Source organism: Athene noctua, chromosome 1 (assembly GCF_965140245.1).
Source record: "Athene noctua chromosome 1, bAthNoc1.hap1.1, whole genome shotgun sequence".
In the NCBI taxonomy this organism is placed as follows: domain Eukaryota; kingdom Metazoa; phylum Chordata; class Aves; order Strigiformes; family Strigidae; genus Athene; species Athene noctua.
This window is the reverse complement of record NC_134037.1, coordinates 247,001,086-247,020,807: the sequence shown is the minus strand read 5'-3', so window position 1 is coordinate 247,020,807 and position 19,722 is coordinate 247,001,086. Positions and strand designations below refer to the sequence as shown.

The 19,722-nt window shown below is 37.4% G+C and overlaps 1 protein-coding gene across 3 annotated transcripts in view; it reads left to right on the top strand.

Moving 5' to 3' along the window:
* Nucleotides 1–19,722, top strand: part of DDX10 (DEAD-box helicase 10) — a 188,439-nt gene that overhangs the window by 119,167 nt on the left and 49,550 nt on the right. For all 3 annotated transcript variants that reach the window (XM_074932203.1, XM_074932196.1, XM_074932213.1), the window contains one exon: nt 5,249–5,305. In XM_074932203.1, coding sequence (XP_074788304.1) covers nt 5,249–5,305 — 57 coding nt within the window. The remainder of the gene's footprint in view (nt 1–5,248; nt 5,306–19,722) is intronic.

The window sequence follows — 19,722 nt, the reverse complement described above, 5'->3', positions numbered from 1 at the left end:
AGAGTTCTCCAGCAAAATCAGAGTTCCTGGCCTCATCTTGCTGGTGTGAAAAATAAGAAAAATAACTGCAAGTAGGTTGTTTGTGTACACCCTAATCAAATGAATGCCAGGTAAATAAGGCTGTGGGTGGAGGCTGAAGTAGTGCGGGTTTAACTTCAGCAAGGGTGGAGTTGCAGCCTTCGTACTGTAAGGGAGCTTCCCTTCCAGGCTTCTTGTGCTGCCAAAGGATGTAAGGGCACAGCTGCCCAAAATGCTGACCTCTACCTGTCATGGCTCTTTGAGGTAACTTAGCAGCTTCTGACAGGAGCTGCACCCTTCACTTGCTGAGGACTTGGGCACTGCTGAATACTGAATGCTAAATTTTTCTATCCTTAAAACATGTTTGGTGTGTTCAGATGTTAAAAGACACAGGAATAATTTTCCGTTTTCTCCACTGGTTTCCTGTGTTGGTTTTATTCTAAAAGTATTCTTTTAAGGGTCAGTTTCTGCTAGTTGATGTTTTCTTTAAATGAGAATGCCTTTTTTCCAACTGTGTCTGAGTGCTTGTTCAGAGTTTAAGGTTGTCACTGTGCTGTCTTTCACATGCCTTTGATGCTGTGCTTTTCCTATGTTGTCTTAAATAGGTCATACTAGACCTATGTGTTTCAGTTTCCCTACCTATAAAGTAAACATCAACTCTAACATCATCTCTGCAGATGAGGTTTACGTTATGTTTATATAGTTTGTTGCTTGAAAAGAATATTGAATAGATTTCTAAAACCAAATGTTGAGATGAAAAAACCCAAAACCAAACACAAAATAATCAAAAAGCTTTTGCTTTTTTTCCTGAAGACATTAAGATTTGTTTATTTAAGAGTAACCAACTTCATACTTAGTTTCTAGATTTTTTTTAAGAAAATAATAATCGAAGAAATATTAATGTTGATTCAGTTTTATGTTTCAGTTGGGAGTTTTAGTTTGTTTTGGTGGTTGGAGCATTGCTTGCATATAGATGATTTGCTAATCTCTATAAGAAGACAAATGTTAAACTACATAGCAGTACAAAATGTAGCCATGGCCAAAAAGAGTCTCTTGAAACAGAATTTTCTTATTAAACTTGTATTCAGTCCTCCCCCATTCTGTTTATTTTAAAATAATTAATAAATAGTTATCAGTAATTCTAGCTTTAATTCCATTCACCTGTGCAGAGCAAAACCACACAGAAGAGGACACAGTTTGATTCTGTGTTGGCTCATGTGTGCTGGTTGTGTAGCTAGAAGTTAGTAATCTTACTTTATAGGCTGGTGCTGTATTTGTTACAGCTGGATTTTCAGATACCGAGTTTCTTGCAAGATGAGCAGTTAAAAATAATAATAAAACCATGTTTTGCATGTAAGCGGCACAAACTTGCTGTGAAATCTGAGAGGAGACAAATGTGGCATACCACAGGGCCATTTATTAAAGTAACTTCTCAGAGCACATTTGTGGTCTGAAACCAGCTCTTGAATATGACAATGCCAGTGTATGAGAGATGCTATGAACTTTTGAACAGCTGTTTGTGTATTTTCTGCAGCACAGCTGATTGTCCTTAACTATGTCCTACTAAAATAACAAGAGATAGTAAAATACTGAGAAATTATATCAGGTACTGGTATCAACTAAGATGTATTTGCAAATGACAGCCAGATTTTTCCAGGCAACAGAGCGATTTGTTCCAGACCTTGGCCACTCTAAGATCTGTGGTGTGGTAGACCATTACCTCAGATGTTAAACAGAATAGGTTGGTAGCTCCAAATCACAGCATCAGTATGTAAAGGATCAGTTATTAAAACTCATTATTAAAATCTTTGATCAAAACCTGCAGGAGTTCTTGAGCACTTAAATAAAAAGAATTCAGATGACTCAGATGCACATGAAATTTTTACAGGAGATAGGTTTGCTTTAGTTGGATTGAGTGAAACTATTTGCCTCTAAGTAAGCAAATAGAAGACGTCAGTGAAATTTTAGGCTGGTAAAACTGTAGTAAGTCGCGTAATAAAGGAATATATTTAATGTAAGTCTAGGCACAATTTTTTTTAAGAGAAAGAAAGACTACTTTTCTTGTACAAATTGTTTACAAATTAAAAAGCTGAAAGAAAAATTACTATATGAAACAAAGCTGTTAATAATACATGGCAATAAACCCTGTATTTTTTTAATATTGCAGTTAAGCCTCTGGGCAAAGTAAAATGAATTCCTAATCAACTGTAGAATGAAGAGAGGCAAAGGAAGAGGAGATTTCTGGGGTTGGGGGGGTGGGGGGTGTCAGAGCAGGGCAGGAAAGAACTTCCAGCTTTCAAAATTGCTGGATTTAGTTTTTTTATAACTAAAAACTTGGCTTTTAAACTGTCTGTATATGCATCTTTCTCATATTTCTAGCCTTACTAACTAGAGAGAGCTGCCATGCTACTATTTTTTTTCCCCTTTTTTTTTTTTACCTCAGCATGAGAATATGGAATGTGTTAGAATATGTCTTTTTAAAATTATATTGTGGAGTCTTGAGAAAAAGTAAAATGGTTATGAATTTTTGTTTTAAAATCCAACAGTGAAAGAGATGAAATATGAGATGAAGCCAGTGGCAGACTACTTAAATTCAGACTAGTGAGTAGCTTTTCCATGTACTAGAAGCTACTTTATCTGTGGCTTTGGCTCCCTGTTAGGCAGAGCTGGTTCTGTTGTCAGTTCTAGAGGATGAAGAAGGTTTCAATAACCATAACTCTCCTTTGTTTAGTTGAAAGTCAAATGGTTTAGCCATCTTACATGATGATGACTAAAAACCTTCATCCCTGTGGCTACCGAGGCTATTAACCATCCTTGTTAATTACATGTGTAATTGTGGAGAAGAAAAAGATAATTTGCAGGAAATTTTTAAAGAGCTGATCAAAAAGGCCTCTGAGCTGTATCCTACCATTAATGAAGAACTAAGTGAAAGGAATATAATGCTAACCAGTCTGCTTTTGTGGAAAGTAGCTGTGTAATAGATGTGTTTTTTTGTGGAAGGTAGATGTGCTCTTCTGTGGTGTTATGTCAATTCCCCACTGCCATAGCTGTCTTTTCCGTGTTCTGTTGTAAATGCCTTGAGCAGGAACTTTGCTGCTATATTGGCTTAAGCCTGTGGCTATAGTTAAGACACTATATTTTCATACGCTGTAGAATTTTTCTATGTAAAATTTTATGGACTATCCAGTTTAAAAGCTGCTTTATCTGTCTTTGTAATATCTGGTGTGTTACTTTCTAGTTCTCTCACTTTTTCGGTGGTAAAGTTTGAAAAAGATCACAGTTTTAGCAGAAGAATGAGAGAACCCCAATGGTGACTCCAAAGAGCAAATAACGCACAATTAAACCGCTTAAAAACAGAGTGAGTGAAAGTGGAAAACTTAGGTAAAATCATTAGAAAAGCAAAAGTAAAAATTATCAGAAATTAATACAAATTCGACTTGGAAGAGGAGTCGTCTAACATGGATGACCATGTTACGACAATAGGGTCATGATACTTAGCTCTAGCTTGTTGGAGGGCAGACTGCTTGTGTCCGTACCAGACAGTACTTGGACCTCGTGGCTCTTTTGCTCCATATAATTATTACTTTTTATAGCTTTTTATTGCTTTTCTCTTACTTTAACAAACCTGAAATAATAAGCTGTGTTATATCTGTGTACAGTGGTGGGATTTTTGTTTTGTTTCATAGTATGTGTTGAATGCTCTGGCGCTCCGTGCGCTGAGGTGTTTGTACCAGACAGCTTTGCACACAGCATTGGAGAACTGTGTAAAGCAGAGAGACACAAACCTCATGCAGCTTTGTCTCTGGCTTTTGTGGGGGGGATGAACTTGAGCTGTTTAGTTTTGATTTGGAGAGAAGAGGTTGACTTTCTCAGAGTTTGAAAGTAAACTATCATTTCTGTAGTTTGGACAGTTGGAAGAATAGAAGATGGCACGTATCGGACACATGGCTCAAAAGAACTGAGTTTACACACCAATTTTGAAAATCGTTGCAGCTGTGTTCTTTTCCCGGGTCTGCACTCAAACACACTGCTTTTCCAAACAGCTTTGTGTGGTACCTACCAGTATGCTTTAGTAGCATTATTGTGATGATACAGCATCAGGACTGCTGGAGCTGTAGCTTTCTTGTTGCTCCCACAAGTGAGCTGAAATGCAACTGGTCTTCACCCTTCTCTGTGCTGAGGTGTTGCCCTTGGACTTATGTTAAAGTAATATGCCCTTTTATGTGGACTCGGTGCCAAATGTGCTGATGATAGGAATGGCCTGTATCTCTCAAAGAAACAGAGAGTTGTATTCCAGAAATATTTTTATGCTAGTATAAAAAAGTTTCAACACTGATGTCATCAGCATCACTAAGACAAAAGAAAAAGAGGGAGTGGTGTGCTTTTCTAAGGGACATGTGCCCTCACCTGAATTTCTGTCTTTACCTCATGAAATAGGCAATTTAAAGGGTGTTCAATTGTAAGAACCTGACAGAGTCTAAATTAGAGATAATCCTTCAGTTGATTTAAAAATAAACCAGTCCCAATAAGAGTAATATAAATAACAAAAATCAACAATAAATGTCAATTGAATTAAATATCTTGGCCACTTTTGTACGCTCAGAAATCTGGCAGGCAGCTTATGATGAATTTTATCATTGCGTTTTGCTGATCTTCCCATGTCAGAATCCGTTCAGTGGAGGAAACTTAATGTTATGGTTTCTGAGTTGATGCAATTACTAAGCAAATGCTATTATAGAGTGTTTGTTATGTATGCCTGTATGTTTTAATTGAGGTACAAAAGCTAAGGAGAACACGTTTTAGCAATTCTGAAGTTAGGAAAATGATCATTTTAGTTTGTTAAATGGATTGGATTTCATATTAAGCCACTGAGAAATAAGAAAAGTTGGATCTTTTGGTGCCATTTTAAAATCTACTTTTGTTTTAGAGACAAATACTAACATTGTCAAAATACTTAGCAGCATCATTCCTTTAAGACTAACAAGTCTTGGTGAAGATAAAATGTGAGTTTGAATCATTCTTGTAGTTTTATTTTCTTTAAGAGCAAGAAGAATGACTAATATCTCAATCAGATCTTTTTATTTATCATTTTTCATCAGTAACATATAGGGTGAATACCACCAGTATAGCATGTGTGCATTAAAAATATCTATGTGGCTCAACTTTAAAATATTAAAAGCAAAAGAACCCCAGGAGTTTGCTTTAAAACTATGCATCTTGTTTGTTTTAGGAGAAAAGGCTAAAAGAAAAAGCAGCAAGGAGAGAAGCCAGGAATAAGAACGCACAGGTAAGGATTTTTGTTGTTTTGATCAAGCTACTGATTGTGGGCTTGAAACTGTTTTTTAATTCTTCCATTCCTTTCTTTAATAAACAACGTTGTGATTTTCTTACTCCCTTACTTTGATGTGGTTATAATGACTTGCTGAGGAAGGATACTGAGCAAGCATGAATATGTATGTGTATGTATGTTTGTGTGTGTGTGTATAAATGTATAAAAAGCATGGAAGCTTTTTGGAACAGCAGCTTCTTTATTCTGTTTATCAAGTGAGTTGCGGTTTCAGCTGTGATGCTGATGCCATTTTTTTTTTTTTTTCTCTGAGTACTTGGTCACATTTGTATTGTGCAGGTAGTAGGAAGGTATTTTTGTCAAATCTCATTTGAACCTGTTTCTGCTGAACCTTTTCTTTAAACAGCAAGTATTTACATTGAAGTTTATTCCTTCCCCTTGTTCAACCCACAAATAAAGCCTTTGCTATCCTTTTCTTTATATGTACATGACTATTTCCTAGAGGCTGTTCTAGTTTTTCATGTTGCTTGGTTTGTGATAAACTGAGACGTCATTCAGCTGCAGTGATTTTCCAGAATATGGACAGAGTAATGTGTGTCATTTCTGAAGCTGCATCTTGTTATGCTACATGGTTTTTTCTTGGCAGTTAGCAAATATCTTACTCCCTTGAGAAAATCGATAATGTTCTTTGTCCGATTTTTGCAAGCTGGCCGTGCACTGGTAGACTAAAGTGTAGGAAGATGATTCATTCTGTAGTTCTGAAGTGGAAAGTAATTACAGTTTAAGATGAAAAGCCTAGTTATACTAACTATTAAGTATGATTCTGTCTTCAGAGATGGCAAGCTATGAGAGCTGTTGGCATCATGACTCCTCAATCAAGCAATAGAAATTTTCTGCATGTAATTGAATGTATAGAGATGCATACTTTTTAGTGTATTGAGCAAGCATTTTAGGAAAATTATGGAATGAATGATTAACAAACATCTTATTACAGGGAGAAAACATTGATCAAATCAGGCTGTATCGCATTTGTAAATGCTGCTTGTAGATTTTGCATCTTTTTAAGAAATTAAAAAAACCCCAAAACTCAATGTCATGTTATTCACCAACTGGAGAAATAAACCCATTCCTCTCAAAAGGATCTGCTTGCTGATACTTCTCCAATCCTTTTCTTTGCCAAGCAAATTAATCTCTTTTTCCTGTTGGAAAACAAATGAAGTTGATCTCCACTGAGAAATGATCTCTCCGTGTGTGGGGTGTGTGTCCATGGGTACAGTATGGGTTACACATGGAACCTCACCCCCAGAACTGCCTGAGATAAAACCACAGTTTGATGCATCTCTGCCTCGCTTCAGTGCAACACTGGCACTTGGAAAGTTGACTTACTAGTCCTGGTCTAGCGTAAGATAGGCATATGCTTGCTGTGAGAGTACCGACTGTGCAAGCCTGCTATTACTTAATTTTATTCCTGAAGATCACTGGCTGCAAGAAAGTGCAAGCCTCAGGAGCTGACATGTCTCCATGATGAAAACCGTTGGGCTTTTTCTCTTGTTTAGAGGCTATTTTTGCCAGAACTGTGTGCAGCTGAGTCCTGTCATTTTCGGTGGGGCTCATTTCAGGGAAAATGCTTCTGCTGGGAAAGGCTGCCAGCTTGGAGCTGGGCCGTTCACGCCTGGAAGTAGAAGGGAGCAGTAGACAGTAGATAAAGGTGGCAGTTTCCGTATGCTGGGTGTCTGAGGAATTAATTAAGAACACTCGCTGCTTCACAGAATCTTAGAGATGAAGCCAGAGTAGCTGAAGCTCTCCATAGTCTGTGTGGGATATGACTCAAGCAGCTCCTAGGAGACACACAAGGGAGAAAGGAGAAAAAAAAAAAAAAAAAAAAAAAAAAAAAAAAGGAAATGATAAAACACAAAAACTATTGAAACAGAAGCCGGTCAGAATATGGCTTGTGACCTGCTTACTCTGTCATACGCGAGTTCTTTGGCAATTTAATCATGTTTTCTTAAAAGACAAAGCAATAAGGAGAGCCAAAAAAGCAGAAAAGGTATTTTTAGCTGTATCAATGCAGTTTAGCAGCTGGAGAAAAGGGCTAAATCAACAGTTATGAACAGCCAGTCACTTCAAAGCAGCTGTGGTCATAATTTGTTGTTCCACATCTACCTGCTTTGTTCCCCTTGTTTGTTTTATTAACTGTGTGTGTCTCACATTATAAACTCCTTGGATTACTGAGTACTGCTTACTATCTTCCACTAGTACACAGCCCTCCAAGTCTGACATGACCAAACCGGCAATTTATTTTCTTGTTCTAAAAATTAAATAATAATTCATCAATTACGACTTTTGCTTCTCTGCTTTAGTATAATTCTTGTCTTGTTGTTGGTTGTGCCTTGTTACTGGCTGGACAGGGCCTTGCATATTATTCTTAATGTATGCTGTTTTTTTCCAAAATGAAAAGGGAATTTATTTGGAACTAAAACTTTATGGTTTACAATTTATTTCAGCCTTACACTTGTGGGATGTAATCTTAGTCTTAATTTAATTTTAGGTTCTTGGGTTGTGATACTTCTAGGATTTCTCTGTCCTGTCCATGTTAATCCCATTCCTGTTCAGGAATTTTGAAATTTTTCATTTACTCTACCTATGACTTTTTAACTCTAAGCCTGCCCTTTTTAATAACAGCTTTCCTTTATTTTTTTACCTCCATATTGTTTTGGGGAAGATAGAGACTATCTCTATTTTAAGTTGGTTAATTTTTTTTCCCCTTTAATTTCAAAGTTTTAATGCCTTGCATGAATACAGTTTTGTGTCTGTATGCCAACAAAAAGGAAAGGTCATGGGAGAGGTGGGCCTCCTGCTTTTGTTCAGGTGCCACAGGAACAGTTGCAGGGAAGGTTTTGCTCAGCCTTTGCTGCGGTGGGATGGGGCAGGTTCCTTGCAAGTGGAATTATCAACCAAATTCTGGCATGCTCTGCTGAGTGTGCTTGGGCAAGGGATTAGATGGGTAGGTAGCTGCAGTGTTATTGACTCCACCTTGGATAAATCCTCATGCAATAAATAAACTGTGTAAGAAGTGATGTCTCTTAAAGGATGCTTTGGAGAAAGTATTTCTTGGAATTTATGACCATTAATTAAATTTGAGTGCAAAAGGCTGTGAAAACAGAGAAAAAATGGTTTTCTGTTATATTCCTATTGAAGAAAAACTGGAAAATTAGTTTTTGGGGGATTTTTTTTTATCTTCAGATATTTGTCTACCAGTTTAGGAGAATTTGATGAGATACTTACAAATGGAGTGTTTTAAGATGAAAAAAGCAAATATTTTGTCCTCACTCAGTACTGATAAAATTGCAGTCCTCAAGCCCTCAAACAAATTTTGATACTCTTTGCTTGAAGATGGTCTAGGGAAAATTGGGCAATTGTGTTGTCTTTTGACCAAGAAGTAAAGCATTTTGCAGAAGCAGTAGCAACATGGATGGCTGTTGTGAGGCAGTAGCTTGGTGTTGGTGAAGCCAGCCTCTGGCCTCAAGCAGGACATCCCTGCATTCTCCAATGCTCCACTCTTGACGTCTAGCATTCTATCACATTTCTCAGTATATGTAAAGGATTTTATTTTAGGTTTCAACCATCATTTAAAGGTCCTTGCTCTGCAAGCATCTGTTAGCTGCAATGGAGCTAAACAGAACTGTATTTCTTCTGTTTAGTGTTTTCCTATCCTGATGCCTTAGACCAGTATTGATGTGTTAAGAATTATGAAGTGAGGAAGGTTTTGGTTTCTTTTAGCAAAAATTATTTTTGTAGAAAAGGTATTTTCTAGGAGTGGCTGAACAGGTCTGAGGATCAAGGTGGGGGAGCAGAGCAGAAGGTGCTCTTTCTTGCCCCAGCACTGATGTGCTTTGTGATCCTCAGCTTTCAGTTCCCAATATCACGTAAGAAACGATAACTAGCCCCTAAAAGAAGGGATCAGTATCTGCTAGAAAGAGTTCGGACAGCATATGTCAGCAGTGCCAGGAGGTAAAACTTGGTCAGTCATGACAGTTTGGTACATCAGTTCAGCTATTGCCAATCGTATAGCAGTTACACCATGCTGGTGTCCAAAGCAAAATAGGAAAACCTGAAAAAGGGCTGACTAGTAGACCAGAGGCTGTTTAGCCAAGGTCCGTAAGAGGAGTCCAGCCTGCTGAAAACTTAGGGAAATCCAGCTTGGAAACATACTCTTTAGTGAGAGGGTTTTTCTGTTTTAGAAAAAATTAAGAGGACAAATCATAGTAATAAATTTGAGGATGGGGATTGCTATCAGGCTGGAAAACTGACCTCTTCTGAGAGAGATTCAGGTGCTTGGTTGTTGGGGCACTTTTTCATGGGAATGAATTCTTCCTGAAGAACTGTAGAGTGTTGAAAGATCAACAACAGTTTAAGCACACTTCAACTTTTCGCATGTCCTCTCCTCCTCCCCTGCTCTCTCCCCAACATATTTTGCTATTCCCAGAGGAATTAATACTTGTGTATGAGACTTTACGTATTTTACAAAATATATACTTTATATATTTTTCACAGAGGCACAATGAAGTTAGGAATCTTTCTACTCTGTTATGAAGGGATTTATGTGAGCATATCTACAAAATACATCTGGGTGAGCAGAGGGCACATACTTAAAGATATGACAGATTTGGGCATTGATATTTGCCTGTATCACGTCACTGCAAGGTATAATCCTCAATATAGCATCCTGTTTTCTGCACCTTGTGCCATGTTCTGTTGAGATTTTAACCAGAAAAATACTTAAACCCACCATTTTCTTTTGATCTCCAGATTTGAGATACACTTGCTGAATGTAGTTCAATATATCTTTGCATTGTGTGGCAAAATTCAAACAAGAAAGGGACAGAGGCAGATCTCTTGGGTAGCTATTGCTAATAATCCCTTAGGAGAAATACAATCTTTAAAAATATGATGAAAATTCTGCATCTACTGTGTATCGTTCCTTTAGTTACTGGAACTGACTTCTGTTACCTGACAGCTGTGCTTCTGCCTTGAATTTCCTTTTTCTTCAGATCTAGCCCATGACCTGGCATTTAGGCTGGAGGTTCTAAATTTAGTGTGGATGTGAACAGTAATTTCAGGGTGGAAAGGGGTTTACAGGAATAAAGGAGGAATTTGTTTTGTGCCTCCTATGAATACAGGTTCTCAAATTCCTTTGATCAGTTTATCACTAAATGGTCTTGGGAAAGTCTCATGGGATGCCCAGTATACTGATGGTTAATGGTTAAAGGTGCTTTCGTTCTAGATCACCTCTTGTGACCATCTCATGGATGGTGTTGAGGAGTCGTTTTAGCTCCCTGTGGTTTCTGGAGCTGGAAGAGGGTTTCAGGGCTAGATCCTTCTGTTGGACTGGAGGATGTAGAGATTGTGGAGTTTATTTTTTTTATAGAAGACCTCAGCAGAGGGTTATATTGTCCTGATACAGCCTCTTGTCACTGCTGTTTGACAGTTGCAGAGAACTTAGTTGTTCTTTGTCACTAATTATTCTTGATTCTGCAAACCACAAAAACCAGCAGAAAATGAAGCAATGATGCTTTTGTTCAGCTACAAAATCTTCCAGTATGTCTTGTGTGGGGAGCTTACAACTGAAATTACTACATGAATTAGGTCCCTTTTATTAAGTCAAACTTTATACTTAAAACAATTTAATTAACCTTAGTTTAGAGTAGCTCTGATCTGTTAGCTCTTGCTCATTATAAGTTTGTGTTTGTATTGTTTTGAATTTCCTTGAAAAGCTCTGTGGATAAAAAGAGTAATTTAGAATCTCAATATTTTACCCTACTAATTTAGTAATTTCAAGCAGGTTTCTTAAGGCAGAATCATGATTTCAAGTTCAAGTTGTTAAATGGAAAATAAATTGCTCATTCTGAACTACTTGTATTCTGAAATATTTTTAAAATTAACATATTCTACAATATTTAAGTTAATATTTGAAAATGGGTATTACATTACCTGTATGGAAATGTTACCTGTATTTTTCTTTTTGAAAATAACACGTTCATAATTCCAGTTAATATAACACTTGTTGCAGCTTTACTTAAAGCAATTTGAGTCCTGCCTTTTCTACAATTAAGAATGTATATGATTAAACCAGTATTTCTCTGTCATAACCCTGAACAAGGAAGGGTTCTGATGGATTAATTTGCCAATTACGCATGCTTCTGTGAACCTTTTCATTGCAGCCACCAGCACAGGGAGGATTTTAAATTTATTTAAACCATATTTGACCGTTTAAGCTAATTGTCCATAGCAATTGAATTTTGTGAGTATAATATTCACAGCTGTTATTTTTAATTGTATGTGGTATGTGATGACAGTCTGCTTCTCCACACAGTAAGCTGATGATTTACCAGTCGCTGAGGTGATTTCTTCATAGTCCTGTCAGAAGCATAGATTAGGGGGGCAGTGGACCTGGCACATGCTCCCTTATCCCGTGAAGGTCTGCTGGCATGAGGTGGATGCACAGTGGATCAACACAAATGCACCTTCATTACAGTGTCTGACATACCTATACCCTATGCTTTGTTTTGTTTGTGTTTGCTTTCAAATTTATGGTAAAGAGAGGAGACTTCTTTTTTCTTTAAACTTTCATTGTTTTTCTTATTTTGAGGGGGTTACAGTTCTAGGGGAGTTTTTGATAGAAGATGTAATACGGATTTGTAAGAGCAGAACGGGATTTCTGGTATGTTAGCAAGTACAAAGGTTATTGTCTTACTTGATTGTAAATGATTTTTCTTAAAATTCTAGAGCAGTATTGAAGAATTTTCTCCAGCAGATAGGCTAAACTCCAGGAAGATGACACTGTTTAATTATTTAGGGATTTTTTCTTTCTAGAATGTCCATTGTGATAGCATCAGAACAGGAGCTTTGGAGTGATCTTAGGCTTCCACCGCTGAGCTTCAGAGCCTTCAACATCTTCAAGATTAATCATTTTTTGTTTATTTCAGAATCAACACTATTTTGACATTGGGGGGGAAAAAAAACCTCAGTATTTTTTTTATTAAAGGCTTAGTATGTGCCAACATATATGCATTTCTTTCTTTCTCTTACCTGTGGGTTTTGTTGTTATTTATTTGGATTGCACAGTTATGAATAACTCTTGGTAGCTGTAGAATTAAGGAGTGCTTTGGCACTCTTCTACCTAGGCTCTTGAGTGATGAACAGCAAGTAACTGAGGAGCTCCTCGAGTCACTGCTTGAGCTCTATCTCCTCTTCGAACAAGGGAGATATATCTTATTAAGCTTAATTTTTCCTCTTTGCCTGTCTCCATGGATATTAGGAGCAGAATTCCACCATCAGGTCCCTCCCTGCATATGGCAGTGTGGTGGAGCACAGGGAAAGCATTTGAGAGCTCTGCTAGTCTTGCATTGCTGCCTTCCTGAGGCTTAAGATTAAACCCCAGTAGCTAAGGTTATATATATTTTTCCACTTGATTACACACTTCATCAATTCAGCAACATATTCCAGTTCAATATATGTATCTAGAAAAACAGGAGGTATGCAAGAAACCAGACAAAAGCTCTTTGTGCACTGCAAAGTGCAAACATGTATTGAAGGGCAGAGACCTTCCCTGCTGAGCTTCAGATTTCCATTTCAGCATTGATTGAATGTTTTCATGCTAACTGTATAGCATCATGTTCTGTAAACTTAAATAGGGGAAGAAGAGAGCACTGGGACTTTGCTTTGTGATGACGGTCCGTCAATATGTAAGAATTTCCGTTTTGGATATGCTCTCTTGTAAAGGTGGCAAGTGTACAATTTGAACATAACTAGCCACTTCAGTGTGGTTTGGAATTTATATGTGAATTAGTAGCATCTTTTCATCTTGGCTTCCAAAATTTTTTGTTCCATTTCCTGATTGTTTTGATGCCCTCCTCAACAGTCCCAGTCTGAGCAGAACATAGATGATCATGTTGCTCCAGCCTGACTGGCCAAGGAATAAGAAGCAGTACTGGAGCAGCACATCACCAGTATAAAAAGAAGAAAAAAATTTTTTTTAAAAGGGGGGAAAAAAAGAAAAGAAAGAAAAAGGAAAAAACCTACCTGTTCTAAAGTGTTATAAACTATCCCCTAGGCATTTTCATCTCAGTAAACAGACCACTATATGAAGTTAATTATAATGATACTTCATTCGTTATTCTGCTCTGTGCTACTAGTTAATAGTATCTAATAGTCAATATTTGAAATTTCTCTTCCTCTAAAGCACAAAATTTAAAGCTCTTGTATCAAGCTCATTTGCTGTGTTCCATATGTGTTTTGAGCAGCAAATCAAACTGTTGTTTATTAGTGTGGCAATCTTGTTCTCTGCCTCATCACAGTCCTTTGATGCCTTAACCAGCACAGTACAGTAGAATTGCCTGGAACTGAACTTTTGGAGATTTTAACCCTCTTTTCTGCCTCTACCCTCAATCCTGAAGATATGGGAAACTCCAAATAATACAGAAGTGATGATCTGAGGGTTGCAGCAGCTTTCACACAAATCTTTTATTTAGAAAGTGGAAATTCTGTCTGGATTGGTAGGTCTTTTTCTGTTCTGTTGTGAAAAGCATGTGTATTCACATGCCTCGATTCTGTCCATATAAATATTATATGGATGGTTGCGTTTCACAAGTAAGCTATATCAGACTATTCAAACTTGCATCTTGATTTGCTCTGTTATTACTGAGCCACTTCCCAGCTTTCCTTATGTGTTTGAAACTCTTCTTAGATTATAGACTTCAGATGCAGGGACTACTTTGCTGCATATCTCAGATGTGAGCTTCTTAAGAATAAGTTAATTGGCTGATGAGCAAGGGTAATCTTTGAGATGTGTTTTGATGATGCTGACATCCTCATGCTGTAAGGAATCGTAGTTAGTTTTAAATTAAGCTGCTATTTTCTCAGCATCCCCCCGTTTATATTCTTGGAATGTGTTGCTTGCAGTATTGTATGTAGTCTGCTGTATCTACTCTCAGCAGTCGTAATTGCTACTTGTGATGAAAATTGATTTGTGCAATCAGAAAGCCATTATCTGCATTCTGACTGATAATGCTGCAGTTGCCAACATTTTAAAATTCTTCTGACAGCTGTTTTTTCAGAATAATCCCGGTTCATGCAGTCACCAGGATTCCAGCTGCTTTATGCTGAGTCTTACATGAGCATTAAAAGAAAAGGGAAAAAACTCTTAATGACTGTCTCAATATTTGGGTTTTTTCCAGAGATTTTTAAAGATGTAGTGTTTTGTCAGTTGTCCTTTGCCAGGTATACTAGATCAGGAGTAGTGCAGTATCCCATGTTTTACCACAGCATGCAGTGTTTGTAGTAGGTTTTCTGTTCTTTAGCACTATCAGCTGCATTGGTAAGCCAAGCAGTTTGTTATTAGGAAATGCCAAACTAGTAACTAACACATATGGTTATTTAACAGACTGCATGGGGAGTCTGGTAAGCCCTGTGCTTCCCACAGTTGGAATAGTAGCTTCTATTTGGAGGAGACTGTCAGGACCCATGTCTTACTGTGTTGGCTCCAGGTCTCCCTCAAGGTTTCTTTTCCTTAAAGCAAGGCACAATTTTTATTTTCTATTTTTCTTCCATTTAATGTTTTGTTTCCCTCTTGGTTTTTCTTTTCTGGTCTTCTATGAAATTTTTTAAAGTTTCTTACCTCTTGTTGTTTCTTCATCCCCTTTTCTGAACTAAATTCAAGCTGCTACTGCTTCTATTTGGTTACTGTCTGCCTTGTGGAAACTAAGAGGACAGGCAGTGGTGAACAGCAGGGAGAAAAGTAGTAATAGCATTATCTGGGTGCAAAGGCATAGGAAATGTGCTTATTAATTTTAGGGAAAAGTTTTGTGTCTTTTTTTTGTTTTGTTCTCTTTGTTTCTTTACTGCCTCATATTTTTCTGACATTCCTTCAAATAAATACATACTGGTTTATATTTTGCTGGGCTGCGCAGTTCGAGTTGATAACCTTGGATAAATTTTGATTTTTTTCCAGTCCCACCATTCCTTCATCGTAGGGAGACCTGAAAGAGGTTCTAGTCTCTATTACTCCTTGCACACATTTATTTTCTCAGAAGAAACCTTTTAGTAAAAAAGCATCAGTAAGGGTTCAAAGCTAATTACTTGTAAGCTAAGGAAAGCCAGAATTAAAAGTTGTCAGTGCTTGTTCCTTGCTGTATAAATGTAGTGATGCAGATCAGGAGAGATGTCTGTTTCTGCTTGTCTGCTCACCTGCACTTCCAGCTGAGCCAGATTCTGAACTTGGAGTTTGCTTAGTGTGTAGTAAGGAGTGGAGGAGACTGTACATTTTCTAGCTATTCAGTGTTTTCATTTGCATCTAGTGGGAGTGCCATCCACTAGAGAAATGGATTAAAAATCCTTTGACAAACAAGTACATATAAACTGTGAGCTGGACTGTTGCTAACGTCCTTATTTCTAGCATTTACTGATTTTTTGGATATTTTTTTTTCTGCCCCGAGCTTTTATCTCTTTTGACTGTATTTCTCAGAATATTCAGGCATCATTCTTTGCTAACGTTTATTTTGTAAAGAGTAGTTGGATCCAGGAAAACCCAGTTCTTTTCTGGACTAGAAATTGTGATATGTCAGTTGTGTTTTAAACTGTGCTAGAAATAGCATGGACTCACATGATGGCTGGTGTGTTTGGGTTTTGGGTTATGGTTTGGTGATTGTTTTTTTTTTTGTTTTTTCATTTTGTTTAAAGTTTTTTCTGGGAGGTGTAAATCCAGAGAAACCTCATTGGATTTGTGAAACTTTGAGCTGTTTTCATCACCCTCTGCTTATAAAGGATGTAGTAGAAAGAGGTCCAGGAAGCATGAGGAAAAACTCAATAAAGTCTGATGTTAATAGAGAAAGAAGACAGGTGAGGGGAGGTACCAAGACCATTTCCTAATTGATTGAAGTAAGAAAGTATGGCTCTTCATAAAATCAGGCTTTTGTTGCACAGCATGACATAGTATGGATTAGGTTCAATGAAAGAATTGAGCTGCTTCATGTCCTCCACCACTCCCCACCCCATGTAGATGACATTAAAAACTGGCAGAATATGTGCATGAAGCTGAACACAGAGAATATGGAGCAGTAGGGTGCTGTTCTCAAAGTTTATGCTTAAATGTAAGAGTTTCTAATCGAAGGCCATGAAGGGGTGGTTTGCAAATACTTTGTTTGCCAAACATTTAAGACTGGGTTTCTTAACTTGGTTCTTTAATGTCCTTGGTATCACTTCTATCCTTGTTATCATTGGGAAGTGCAGTTTGCTGTATTTGTAACAGCTGAGAACTGGGATGTGTATGAGTTAATGTGCAGTTGGGGTGACTGCACACACCAAACTCTACATACAGGTCTTGCAAAAACACATTGTGGCATTCCTACTCTTGTGGTTTGAGCCCATAAGGCAACTGAGCACCAGGTAGCCATTCACTCACTCCTTCCCCCTCAGGACTTAAGACTTGTCACCATTTCTGTAATGCTAGAAAGTTAAACTGGGATGAAGTCTAGTTTACATCGATGACAAGTGCAAATGGATTAATTACTCCTGAGCTGGTTTGACCAGTGAGGTATTAGGTGTAGCACTACATGATCTGAGCACACAGTGAGTGCTGGGAAGTGTTTTTTTTCTCAAGGCAGAGGCTGTAGGTGAATGTATCTTTCCTAGAGTGTAATCTGTCAGGCTTTGGTCAGAAGATACTTTATAGTCGTAGAGCTTAGTTTTTAGTCTCCTGTGCAACAGCAAGGAAAACTGAATAGGTGGATTGAATGATTATATTGAGTAACACAAGTCTGTACATGCTGGTTAGTCTTAGCTGTACCTTATTTTGAGAGCTATTGCCTGATTCTGTACAGCACTAGAAAACTCTGCTCAGGGCTTGGAATAGCTATTCTTGTGCTCTGTTACAGCTACAGTGAAAACTGTGTATTAAAAGCAAAGATAATCTAAGAATTAATGTTTGCCCAGTACTCTCAAAGAAGAGATACTGCCGTAGGTGCTTAGTGCTAAGTGACTGATTTAGCTTTTACACTCAATTACTCTTTTCTGACTAAAAATTATGTCTTTTTAGGTGTAAACATGTAAGTTTTGGGTTATTTCCAAATTAATACTGTCCCCTTTGAGGTATGAACATTTTATTAAATAACTTTGCTTTGGAGTTTCAGTTAGGCCGTCAATCATGTATTCATCATATCTATTTTGGACAAATATGGAATACTCTGTTCCTAGCTCAAGTCTGCTTTTCCTTTTTAGTATGGTAAAATATGAGCATGTTAACTATCCGTTTGCAGTATCTGAAAATGTTTCCCAGCCTGCTGTCTTAAAAGGTTATTTTGTATAGTTTTGCTTTAAGGAACACTTCTATTTATGTATTAGGTTTTCAGTAACATTAAATACTTCTATTGTTACTTCTGAGGATGTAAATGAACAGTTGCCAAATGTAAACATTATGTAATGGTTCTAGACATATCTTGGACCCACAAAGATTATTAGGAGCTTGCTGGTCACAATTATGTAGATATTTCTTTTCAGTACCTGTTTGCAGCATTCATTCCTGAACAGCACAGCTTTGTACAGTAGCAAAATTACTGTGTTATCATTAGAAGTAAAAAGCAGCATAAAGAAGGATGCTGTGGCATTAAAGAGGAGAAGCAAGTATTGGAAACTGGCTTCACTGAATTAGAAAAAAAAAACCAAAACAACTCATTGAACATTTTGGCACTCATGCATCCTCCCTTGAGGATCATGACCTCATTAAAATCAAAATCTTTTGGGTATGATGTGAAGGGCTTTATAAGAGCACCTTGCTGCTGTGATAACAAGCATCATAAAAGGTAGCCAAAATTAAAGTTGCATGTATAAGTAAAATAATATGCTATAGGCATATTGCAAGGCATCAACATGAAAAAAAGTAATTTTTTATTCTCTCTTGCTCTCCCTGTAAGTCTTTATCAGTCTCGCAGACCTTGGAGAGGCTCTAAACGTTAACACCTATTTTAGCAGAACTATCCACAAAGTAATTAGGAAAGCATAACAGTAAAAGTATGAGCAAGTTTAACTGAAATTCAGAGGCTTCACATGGTGGAGGAACCAAGACTTTACAGTTTGAGACTAGTTCTCTTGATTGTGAGTAGATCAAGTTGAGATGTCTGTTAGAGTTGACCTGGTACACTTTTTGGTGACTTCTGTGGAGCATCACTATTCATTTCTGCCTTTTAAGAGTGATACACAAAACAGAAGAAAAAACCCTTTTCAAACAAAAGAAGGAACAGGTGGGAAGGTTGATTTTTCCCCAGTAGCTGGAGCAGGAAGAAAAGGAATGCCCATCCTCCCTCTTCATTGCTAATTTTTAAATGTCCTTGTGCAGATTTCTGAGATAGGAAGGGTACTGCAGGAAGGGAATACTGTGAAAGGACATACATTTTGAGACTTGATCTGGAGCAATGAAACTCTGCTCTCAGGAACTTTTGGACTGATGGTACCTCAACAACATATGTCAGTAGACTGTGCCATTTCATGTATGCTTTGTTTCCTCTTTCTGTGTTTGAAATTTTCTATTAGCCCTATAAGAAACATATTGTTTCATTTCTGTTTCTCTCTTCGTGGTCTCTGCATGGAGTCACTGTGTTTCATGGAATCCTCCTTTTTCTTTCATTGGTTGATTATTCAAATATGAATGATTCTCTGATAATTTTACAGAAAGTGGCTGAAAGTGATGAGTTTTACCTCTTCTGACTTAAAATAAAAAATTATTTTTGTGTCTTAACTGTGAAGGAAAGGGAGCTACTCCTTAACCAGGTTGTGATCTGAATTGACACTACACCTTAGAGCCATGGTTCTGGAATTTAAGCAGTTAGAGCCTTTTCTTAAAGAATGTCAGTTCAGTGTTCAGTTGTGGTCAGCAAATGAATGATGAGAAAAAAACACAGAACAAAACAGAACATGTCTGCAACACTGCATTTCTGTGCAGCCCCGCTCTGGATATACAGTGAGTGCGACAGATGCAGAACGTGATACACAAAGGTATTGAATGATTTCCATGAAAGATTCTGTATTTGTCTTGGCATGCAGACAGTTATACCCACAGGAACACATGCACTACTGCAGCCTGTTGGAAGAACTGACAACTGATTTGAAATGGGGAAAATTAAAAATGGAAACAAAAAAAATATAAATATGTAAATAGATATAGATTTTTTTTTTTTCCAAACAGTATAGTCATGTTTTAGATCATATTGTAACTGGATAGTGAGAAATCTAAAGTTTGAATTGTGTTTAAAAATAGAACAGACAAGTCAGTGCTCCATAGCTGCCCAAATGCAGCCTCTGCTTCAAGAAACCCTGCTCTGCTACTCCCTGAAGCTGGAAAGGCGTAATGGTGAAGCACCCTTTTGGAT